The sequence below is a fragment of the Gastrolobium bilobum genome, unplaced genomic scaffold (assembly GCF_033153095.1).
Source record: "Gastrolobium bilobum isolate Gb01-03AN ecotype WA unplaced genomic scaffold, APGP_CSIRO_Gbil_v1 utg13281, whole genome shotgun sequence".
NCBI lineage: Eukaryota > Viridiplantae > Streptophyta > Magnoliopsida > Fabales > Fabaceae > Gastrolobium > Gastrolobium bilobum.
Window position 1 is genome coordinate 34,678 of NW_026898432.1, and position 11,906 is coordinate 46,583.

Below are 11,906 nucleotides of genomic sequence, written 5' to 3' on the forward strand. Positions count from 1 at the left end.
GCTCTAAAATTGTTTGTATTCTAGAGTCACCAATGAAGGGCGTTTGTCATCTCGATCAGATTAGTATAAGAGTAGGTTACTTACATGGAGATGTAAGGTATATAACTCGTGAGTGTAGGCATGGAGATGCCTTAACCTATGTCATGGTGGGTTCGTATTAGACTGAGGCATACCGAACTGACTCGTTGTGAGACTCGACAAGGATACTTATAGAAGTATCATTGGATCAGTAACATCTCTCTTCGCTATATTGTGTGGATCATCATCAAACTTGAGGTTGTCATCGTATACTGTGTCTGAATGTCATAATTTGGGGCACACCTATATCCTCTTAAAAGATTAGGAGCATAGTGTATTTGCGGGTGTGATCGGAGAGCATGAGTGTCGATGAACAAGTCAAAAGAATCTGTGCATAGAAAGAGATAATGAAATAGTTCATGGATCTTTCTTAGAGTTTATGGAAGAAGACTTTTTATAACAACCCTTACTACTAAGATTTGCTAAATAAGGAATTAAGTACATGTTTAAGAGTTAATTGTTGGTTCAGTGAGAATTCTGACAGTTAAATCATGAAATTATCATGATTATGAATATAAGGATACAATTCATGCCAAACAAGTCAATTAAGACCTAAATAGAAGTATGAGTTATGTTGAGAGACATAGATGCGAATTCGGTAAAACAAGGTTATTTTGGTAATTTGATGAAATTAGGTCTGAACTGAATTCTGTCAGTCAAGTTAAATTATATGGAAAATTATATGGGTTTAAAGTGACCTTAAATTAGTCTAATTATGATTAGATTAATTATTAAAATTAGGTCAAAGTTATAATAAAAACAACCAATGAAATTTCTTATAGGTCAAAGTAATGGTTAGTTAACAAACTAAGCTTAATTACTAAGTTACTATGATATTTTCATGAAGCAAGTCAATCATCCCTCTCCATTTTGGTTCCTTCAATGACCTAAGAAGAAGGAAGAGAAGCGGTTAGCAAGTTATCAAATACAATTGGTTAAAAACTTAAAGAAAGTCAACAAAAGTGGTTAGTTTAGCTTGTAAGTGTTTTCTTCTTATTTCTTTCTCATAACCATAAAATTTTCTACACTTCCTTTCTTCTCCATGTCCAGCCACCATAGAAGAACTTAGAGAGCTCATTTCATCTATTTCAAAAAAATGATTATTGAAGCTTAAAGAACAAATCCCTAAGCTTTGTTTCTCCAAAGAAGCCTTCAATCCTTGGATTTCTTCTCTTGAAAGTCACAACCTAGGTACTGTTCATGGGTCTAAAGATGAGTTCTTTCTTGATTTAAAGGTTGAAGAATCATCTCTAGTTCATTGGAGTGCATTGGTGTCAAGAAATTCAAGTTTAAATGGTTAGTTTTCAAATTATGAATTGTAGGGTTTTGGTTGAATATGGTTGAATATTATTATGGTGATATCATGTGTTTATGATTGGTTTTAGTATGTATTCATGGTCTTCGGTGTTCATGGAGTTGAATTGATCAAGTTTGAATCATTGAAAGTTGAAAAAATTCATTAACTTGGTAGAAATCAATTCTGGCCATTGTTTTGTAAAATTCATATATGGAATTGTAGGACTTCAAATTGAGTGTGGTTTGTTAAAAATTAAAGATACACATATCTATTATAACAGATTAAAAATTCAGAGCAATTGGATCAGAAATAGATTTTTCGAGAATTAATTAGTGAATACTAAAAACCAATAGGTAGAAGAGAAGTTACAGACTCAAAATGCAAAAATAAGACTCCATGGAATACTAAAAACCAAAATGTAAAGGGTGGCTGATTTCATATAAATGGGAAGTAAAGAAAAGAGTAGAGAGTAATCCCTTGAAACTTGATCTAGAAATAAAAGTAAAAGTTGATCGATCAAGTGAACAATGCCTTTGTCTTGTTTGATCTTCTATTTATAGGCTAGAGAGGCAATGGCATTCTTGTGATTAGTTCTGATTATTCCTTGCACCATAAGATTGAGGGCTTTCCCTCTTTTCTTGATCAGGCAGATGCAATTGATTGGGTAGAGATTAGGTCTGAGTTGTCTTGTGTTGTTGCCTTTTCAAGGACGATCTTCTGACATCTGTAGGTGTTCAACATGTTTGTCCGCGTATCTGTCCTTTGTACGTGCTGGTCGGCTCGACAACATATGTCCTTGCCTGATTTTGTTATGTACGTTTTGTCCTGATACATTTTTTCAGAATTGACTGCAGAAAGCAACTGTGATCAAAAGCTAAAGTAAAGGATAACTCATTGTTATCTTCTTTTTCTTTTCTTTTCTCCTTTTTACACTCTAGTGATCAGTCATTCTTATCAAAAGTTAAATTAAAGGATAACTCATTCTTATCAAAAGTTAAAGTAAAGGAAAACCATAAAATAATTCCTAATTATTTAATTGAGTTGTTTAGGTTATTATATCCTTCAAAGATGAGCTTTCTTTTTTCCTCTTTTTGAAGCATTTTGTTGGATGAAGCAAGCTCCAATGGCTACCCCTCTTCATCCTTCCCCCAAAATCTTCCTTGGAGACTAAAGCCCACTTACATTTGCACAACCTAGAAGCTTGGAAAATGGAGAAATCCATCTTTCTCTCGGACCCTTCTTGGAGGTGCCATTTGTAAAGGACGGAGAAACGAGGTTTTCCTCTATTGATGCTTGGAGCTTCACTTCTTACAAGTTCTAGAGTGATAAAGGTAAGGATTCATGGTCCTTTTTCAGTTTCCTTGAGGATTTGTAAATCTAGGGTTTGTAAATTGGTGGTTTTTTGATTTGTGGATTGAATGATGAAATTGATGGTTGATTTATATATGTTTGATGTAGGAGTGTTGAGATTAGAAGTGATTCAATGAAGGAACAAACCTTGGACCCATTATTAGGTTAAGGTTTGGCTCTTGGAAATTCAAGAATTTAGGGTAAGTCTCCTAATCTTATGCTCTTGAAGGGTATTGGTATTAAATGAGTTCACACATCAAATTAGGTTGTAAAATTAGGGTAAGTCTCCTAATCTTATGCTCTTGAAGGGTATTGGTATTAAATGAGTTCACACATCAAATTAGGTTGTAAAAGTGTGACTTGTGGAACTAAGAGGATAAATGTTTGGAAACTTAATCCACAAATGTAAATTTTTGAACCTTGAGATTAGTCCCACTTGGTGTTCCACCACACCCCTTGGGGAGTGTTGGTCAATTGGATGAATGATTGGTTATTGTTAGAACTATGATATAATTGCATTCATATAGAATTATTAGGCATTGGTATAAAGGCCAATGAACAAGCACTAGAGGCTAGATTGTATGATTAGTTTATAGACTAATTGTTGGACAAGTGTCCTCAAACTCAAGAGTGCGCGAGGGGGGGGGGTGAATTGAGTTTTAAAAATATTTTCGCAAAATGTCTTACTCTCTTTCTTGAAAACGAATTTCTTGAGTATATATGATTTGACACAAGTAAAGTCTAAAGAATGGAAATTAACACAAGCGAATAATATGCAAAATATGAATTTAAATATGCTCAAGTATTCTAACAACGCTTATGTAAAGAGATAAGGAGTTAGAGAGATTGCAAACAAGATATATCTTGGTTCGGTTATCACCACCGTGACCTACGTCCAGATTGAAGCCGCTCTATCAACTTTCCACTAATGGTCAAGCTTCAAGGGTGCTTGACAAACCACTACAACCTTCAATATTTTCGATTCTTGAAATCTTTACACTTCCATTCACTTTCTTAGGCTATGAGCAACCTTTTCACCAGGGTCTCACTAACCTCAACTCAAATAAACAGGAGGAGAGTGTTTAGAGATAGATTTGTACTCTTAAAGTATAGATTATACAAGTTGAAGCTTATGGGTATTAATCAATGACAGAAGAATGAAGTTCAAAGGAGTTTTATGATCAATATGAGTAAGAACAAGTAATAAATGTGTTTGATTCAATGAGAATAATCAAGAATTATTGTAAAATCAATGAACAATGATTCTTATGTTTCTGAATCGCAATAAATGAGTTTATATAAGTGTTGGTACGAAACTTGCTTTTATAGCCGTTAGAATGCTTACTGTCCAATAAGGATTCAAATACTTTTCGCTAAATATTCGAATACTTCATCAAGTATCCGAATACTTTTCATAAGGTATTCGAATATTTTGTTCGCAGCACAAGTATTCGAATACTAGTCAATAAAGTATTCAAATACTTTCTTGACATAACTTAAGTATTGTCGCTTTTGAGTTGCAAAGCATTTCAATTTTGTCTTGAATCACTTTTAGTGCAATTCCTTGACTTGATAAAATTGTTTTGAGGTTACGAAATGTATCAAAGGTCTTTTTCACAAGTTATTCAAAAACTTTCAAGTGATTAGTCATGGACCATGGTTTAAGGTCAAAAAAAGTGATGAACCAACATGCTCATGTGAAAGGAAAAAAGTTTATACACATTTTCACCAATGTTGGCAATTGTTTGAGTTATCTAAGGTAAGCATCTTGCTTAAGGATTAACTAAGTGTTTAATAACAAAATGAGTTGCACTTAATGTCATAAATGAGGTAATACACTAAGTGTAATGTTACAGTTGTATTATGCAAAATGAGTCATCTAGATGAAAATTCGGCTTCATTCAAGTCACATCAATTACAAATAAATTAGCCGAAGCCATATATTTTGTATAAATGTAAAATCAAGTATACTTTTTTTTTTTTTTAATTTCTCCACTTATTTATCAAGTATCCAATTAATTCGATTAAGGTTCAATCATGCTCATAACCCATATTAAAATTGGTTCTTCAGGCGATTAGTTTTATGTTGCTTTGTGTAAATGAAATCGGTTTAACTGGGCTTATTTGTGAAATAAATTGAATCTGAATCAAACCCAAATTGGTCATTTGAATCTAAACCAGCTTTAAAAACTGGGCCGAAATTTAAGCCGAAGCTTGAACTTAAACAGAGTTTTAGGTTGACAAGTGAATTTTGGAAAAATAACACAAAGGGGTAGCTCATTTAGCTTTTGTAATTATATTATAGTTCATATATAAATTAATCAAGTAACCTTTAAGTAATAAATTACATGTACTTAACCAATAGTCTATTCATTTTCTTAATCTCTAATTCATCATTTTATTGATTAACAAAAGTAAATTAGTAGTTGAGTTAATTTGATACTTAACCATGTATGAACAAATATAGAAAAAACATATTGAATGGTATAATTATGCTTGTATTAGGATAAATCATGTTATTATTTAGTTAAAAAAACCATCTTCATAAGTAAAACATTTTGGTCATTCTTCCCCGTTTCATAAAGCCCTTGAGAGAGTGACTAGTCATTGGCCTATTGTGTGGAATTGCCATATCTTGGCCCCCATATAAATTTTCTCACTCTGCCTAGCCAATAATGGTTTGACTTTGTTTCATTTTTTCCCTTACAAAAACTACAGAATGAATGGGAAAAAAAAACCCAAAAACAAAAGAAAGAGAAAAAGAATAGAGAATAAATTATTTTTGGGTTCGCTTTTTCTGCAGTTACTGCAGATAAGTTATTTGCAGTAAACCCAATACGACGTCGTTTTGGGGCGGAAATCATGATGTTTTTGTAATTTTAATTTATTTCAGGGTTATAATAGTCTTTATATTTATAATTTTTTAAGATTTCAATATCAAAACGACGTCGTTTTGGGAATAAATGTAGATAACTTATCTGCATTAACTGCAGAAACATTTTTCCCATTATTTTTAAGGATAAGACTGAGAACACAAAGTAAGAACTGAACAATACATGAATTCAATCAAACATACTCGTCTAAAAATTCAACTTCCCTATACTAGTTTCACTATATTTTTCTCACCATTATCTAATCTCGGAGGCACGTGACTAAATGTGGAGCAAAAAAGGATAACAAAGTCAACAGCACTAGCTCCATCTTTCTTGTTGATAAGACTCCAAACCAATATCTTCCAGAATCAATGTAAATACTAGAAATAAAAAGAGCAACAAGAATCACGATCAGGATACGGGACAATATTACATGTCAAACTGATCCTTCATATTTCAATCAAGATACTCAAATTATAACTAAAAGCATAAATATATAAGGAGGTGTGTTATCCATCTTGATTACTTGGTTTCAAACCTTGGGCCAGAAGCAAGGGGAATTATTCCCTCAAATGCACCTGAAGAAAATTATCCAGAGTGCAATTGCCTTTCCCCTTTCAGCATAATTGTTTTCTCAATAAATCTACTTATACACTATGAATAGTTCATTTCAAATTTTCAATACCTCAAGGTTTTCGGACTAATAATAAAGTAAACTCCCTCACTAGGAGCCTCAAAGTATACAACCTGTAACAAAAAAACTTGACCTTCATACCTTTGAATAATTTTTTTTATTAGCTTACACGTTTGAGATTAAGTTACCTATATGTTTCTACCTGCTTTATCCTTACTCTGGAACATTTACTTCTCTTAGAACCTTTGCAGCATCCTCGGGGAAAACAGGATTTATGTAACACCCAGTTCCAATCTCGAAACCCGCTATCCCAATTAGCTGAGGTACTATCTGTATAAACCAATGAGTGTATGCTAACTCTGACTCATTACCATGCAGTGGACAAGTGTGAATCATAAAGTTGAATGGTGGATTGTTCAACTGCAAAGACATCTTCCTAAGCATTAGTTTCAACAAACCTCCAAGATCAACTGCCTGCAAAATAAATGACAAGAAATAATAATCAACCTTTGGACTCAAACCACAAAAAGGAGAAATTAGCACATATACATAATAGTGTGCAATTGACTATGCTACAACAATAAATTGAGGATCTGTGCTATGCCAAAACCATAGTGATGTGGATAGGTGCCTTGGGATCACCGTGTGACCAATCCACCATCCCACTATAGAACGAAACATCCTTTTCCCTCATCATTAGACTGATTCCCTCACACAATCGTATCCCCATCATGAGGATTATGTCTCCCACACACCTAGTGTGCACACCCCTCTGGAATATTCCCCAACTAACTATATGACACAGGCTCACACACGAAAAGGGGGCTTTTGGCCTCCCCTCTTGCATGCATCTCTCCTCTACACTCACGCGTGGGAACCTCTAAACACACTTCCACTTTGCTCCTCTTAGCCTATGATGGACTTCTCCCATTAAGCACCCAGGCCAACTCATGTGAGACCTAGTCATACCAGTGCCTCTATCTCGGTCCTTACCGCAAACCACCAATCTTCCCATCTTAGGTTGAACATACTCAAGTACACATAGCATTGCAAAATCGACAAGGTGTAGCAATGGCGGAAGCTATTTGTGCTATTTTTTATTTTTGGTATTATATTTGTGCTATTTTAAGGATGCACAATCTACGCTATTATAATAAATTCTCAAATTTCCAAGGTCTGTTGGGCACTAAATCATTTCTTATAGGTCACCATCCATCTCTTACAAGGATATCAACATCCTCTTACAGATAAATGCCAAATTCTGAGTTCAACCGCTGCAGCATTGCTTGTGTCTTCTTCAGAGCTCAGTTTTCCAGCAGCTCTGTTCAGGTAATCAATCTTGCCTCAGTTGAACCTTTTCACTTCTTCCCCTATTTTTCTTTTTTCCCAAACTCAGAAACACACAGGTCTTCACAGCGAACAGTTTTTTGTTGTTATTGATGTTTTCTTTTTAGTTCTATTTTTCAGTTTTTGTATTTTGTATTTCACTGTCCAATCACCCCATGCTTCTTAGCCTCAGCTTCTGTCACCATGCCTATCCCCCTAACATGGACATATTTATGATAATGCCTAGACTGCTTAACTCTTTCAAATTTTTGACAAGGGCATAATTTAAGATTTAAGTCTTTGATGTATTTTATGGTTAACTTAAAAATTTGGATGACTGTGAAGTTGTATGAGTTGCAATTTGAATTTAAGGTTTTCATAAACATTAGTGGTTTTAAATATCATTTTTGAACTATATTAAATATATCTAATATAATGTGCGCTTAGTTTGAGCTAAGCTATGTGCTATAGCGGGAAGAGCCCCTATTGCTATAATGCTATTCGCTATTAACAACTATCGTATAGAGAATATTTAGACAAACACTATTCAGGTTTACCAAACTTGAAGCAGACATGAAAAGCATTTGCTACTCAGTTTTATTCTATAACACCTAACAGCTTCCCCATTAGAACTTGGCATCCCCAAGTCCTATAATAATTTCTAAGCGCTCTCCATATCCAATCTGATAGGATTCAAGTACCATATATAATGCAATTATATTCTAAAATACCATAAAGGTGATGGAAACAACTAAAATTATATACTTGTTCAATATATTTCTGTCACATAAGGGCTGCAGAAATCATAAAACTAGCACCAGGTCTCATAAAACAACTAAAATTAATCCTTCAGTCCATGCCTCATAACCTAAGTATTAATAACAAGTGTTACCTTTTCAGCATCCAATTCATGGAAATGAGCAGAGTGATACCGGGGAACAATCCAAATCTCAAAAGGAAATGTAGCAGCAAAAGGAACCAGTGAAAAGAAGTTGGTCGATGAATCAATCAAAAGATCCTCCGATTGAATTTCACAAATACAACATTTCCCTGTTTGATCAAAATAATCCTTCATGCTTCCAACACGGGCTGAAACATTAGGTGGAATAATTGGCAGTGCCAGCATCTGACTGTGAGAATGACTCATTGATGCACCAGCTGAAGCACCATGGTTTTTGAACACCTTCACACATTAATAAAATCAAGTTTATACGTGAAAAATACATTTACATGAAACAGGTGCAAGAAACATCCTCATTAATATTGCTTTCATCCCAAACTAATTGGAATGAGTATATAAACCCATATAAGAGTAAGAATAGATTAAAGAAAAATAATATAAGCATATATATAATAAAACAATAAATAGATAAACAAACAAATAAATAAAATCACTTCTCATTGAATCCCAACTAGCGAGGGTAGGGGTGAGGATAATTCTCATATGTAACCTTACCCCTTACATATTTATAAAGAAACTATAGTCATGAATTCTTCATCTCAAAGGAGCAATTTTATCACCGCTCCATGTCCATCCACTATAGATAAACAAATAAAAAATAAAAAAAAAATATTATATCCCACATACATCCACTTTAGATAAGCAAATAAAAAAAATAAAATTATATCCCTCATAAATACTAATAGCTTTTCTTCCACGTCAATCTATTTCGCACTTATTAAGACATGTTTTACTAATTTATCTAAATTAAGTTTCATAATTTTACTAGTGATGTCAATCTCTTCCTTTCTTTACATCATTCTCTCTTATATATATCAAACTTCATTCCTTATTGGAACATGTAACATGAAGCAGGTGCAAGAAGATTCCGAAATTTCAAAGCCACGAGTTCACACAAAAGATTTTTACATGCGAAGGAATAATTTACACTACTATAAGAATTAATGCATTTACACCATTCAATAATTTTATATAAAAATAAAAAATGATTTTCATTAATTAAATAGTTTAATGTAAATATTTATCATCTTTATTATTGGTGTCAAATCTTAATAAAAATTAAATAACGATAAAAATATAATCCAATAGTTCTATTCTCACACGTTTCAAAAATATATATTAAGTTAATTTTGATATATATTAAATAATTTTAAATTAATGAAATTTTGAGTTAATTATACTTAGAACTTTACTTTTCTTTACAAACTCTTATAATCATTATGTTTATTATTAAATCAAAATCAAATTAATTACAAATTAAATTAACAGAATTTATTAATGATTGTTAGGGGAAAAAATTGTAACGTACCCGAATTTATATTATTATTTTTGTGATTAAATTAATTAATAAAATTATGGAATGGTGTAAGAGTGATTTTAATTTTAATAAAACCTCTTAAATTATATAGTTACATGAAAAAGGTGCAAGAAGATTGTGAAAATTCAAAGGCGAGAGTTCACACAAGAGAACGAACCTGCACGTATTTGATTGAGTCATGGGTCGCGACTTGTTCGATTCTCTTGGTATGAGCAACAAAAACCTGGCCAATTTCTTCAGGAGACAAATCGGAGAGCTGAACCGAGTGAACCGGGGTTTCGATCACCACGTCGTGGAACCCGAACCCATTTAAAACCGAACCGGAACTGGCGTCGCCCGGTTCAGTGAGGTTGCGGGAGAGAGCGGGGTAGAGGTTCTGGATGACCCTGATCTTCCAATCCGGGTTGTTGGACGGGACCCGAAAGATCTCGGGCGCGCACTCGTGCTCGTGGCCGATGCAGAAGGGGCAGTGTTGTTGTTGGTTGTTCGGGTTCGGGTCGGAAGGTGATTTGGATTTGAAATCGGAGGGTCTTTTGGCTCTTGCGGGTGAGAAAATCACCCACCGGTTCGAAACAGCGTCTTTCCTCAGTTCTGGGTTTCGATTTCCTGAGGAAGATGCCATCATCTTACGTTGTTGTCTTCCACACTCTGGTTTTCAATTTTAAGTCTCATACCTGTCTTTATTAGGAATCCCTTTTACCAGTTGGACAGTCTCTCCCAACTGCACCTGATTCTTTTATTTTATTTTTTCTCTCTTTTTTTTTTTTTTTACTTTCTTAATATTAAACTAAGGGTTTAAGTTTCATTACGTTGATGCAAAGTAAGACTTTTTTTACAGCACACACAATCAATGATGAAGTCTCTAATTAATTAAGAAAAAGAAAAAAGAAAAAAGGAAATAAAGTGATGTGATATATTTTGTGTGTGCTGCAATTTTTTTTTTTTTTTGATAAACCAAAATTCTTTTACTTGCTATCAGATAACAAAACTTTAACCCTTGAATTAATGTATGTGTTGCACGAAAGAAAATATATATGATTTATTTGTATCATAAAAATTAATGCAAATTTTAAATAAATTTTATCAATAAAATTTCACAAAACAAAAACATTCAATTACATCACTTAAAGTATAAATAACAATTATAATACTTTTTTTTACTCTCAAATTAAACAATGATGCTAATACTTTAAAAAAAAATATTTATGTTTTGCATATTCAAGTAATAAAGCAGGTATTATTAATACGACTATGATAAAATAGAAGAGAGTAATTATTAAAGACTTAATTAAAAGATAAAATAGATAAATGATTTGCAACTTAATATTAAATGATGTCTATAATAGATTCTAAGTATGTTACATTAATGACTCTAAGGTGATGGCCAAACAACAATTTATTTCTTTCATCAACTTAATATTAAATGATGTCTATAATAGATTAGTTACAAGTGTGAGAGATGAACAATCTATTTAAAAAGCTTAAGGTTGAGTCAGCAACAGCATAACAGTCTAACTAACTACAACAGATTATATGAGAAATAATCCTATAGAGTGAGTCTATCGAAAGCTATTCTACTTTATACTCTAATACTCCTTGATGCATTTTATTTAAATCAATACTATGAAGTATCTAATTCTAGCTTTTTGTACGTGTAATATATCATAATGGTCAATCAAATTAAGATAATCATGTATAGAAAAATAAATAAATACTGTGCTTGACATCAAGGTAATAATAAAGATGGTCCATGTAAGAACCTGCACCGTTAAATTAGGAATTTAAATAATTTAATTATAAAATTAAGAAATGATTTCATAATTGACCTTGGATAAATATAGAAAGATTAAAATAATTATTGAGAAAGACAAATAATGTTTAAATCGCGATTCTGATGAAAAGTGCAGATACTGGTTCTGCTTCACGATATAAATGTGTACCGGCAAAGTTAGAGGTGTTCGCGGTCTGGATTGGATCAGTTTTGGAAGCAAAAATCATCTGATCCAATCCCTTCGGTTTGATCATGTAATCATCAATTCGGTTTGGATTTTTTTCAAATCCGTTCCAAT

At 32.9% G+C, this 11,906-nt stretch overlaps 1 protein-coding gene across 1 annotated transcript; it reads right to left on the reverse strand.

Moving 5' to 3' along the window:
• Positions 1-5,864: 5,864 nt before the first annotated feature.
• On the reverse strand, positions 5,865-10,553 carry LOC133316305 (ADP-glucose phosphorylase). Its single transcript, XM_061518041.1, has 4 exons — positions 9,995-10,553; positions 8,451-8,741; positions 6,435-6,706; positions 5,865-6,345 (listed from the first exon to the last, which is right to left on the reverse strand). Exons 1-3 carry the CDS (start codon positions 10,460-10,462, stop codon positions 6,446-6,448), a joined length of 1,020 nt encoding a protein of 339 aa, XP_061374025.1. The 5' UTR covers positions 10,463-10,553; the 3' UTR covers positions 5,865-6,345; positions 6,435-6,445.
• Between the last annotated feature and the right edge of the window lie 1,353 nt (positions 10,554-11,906).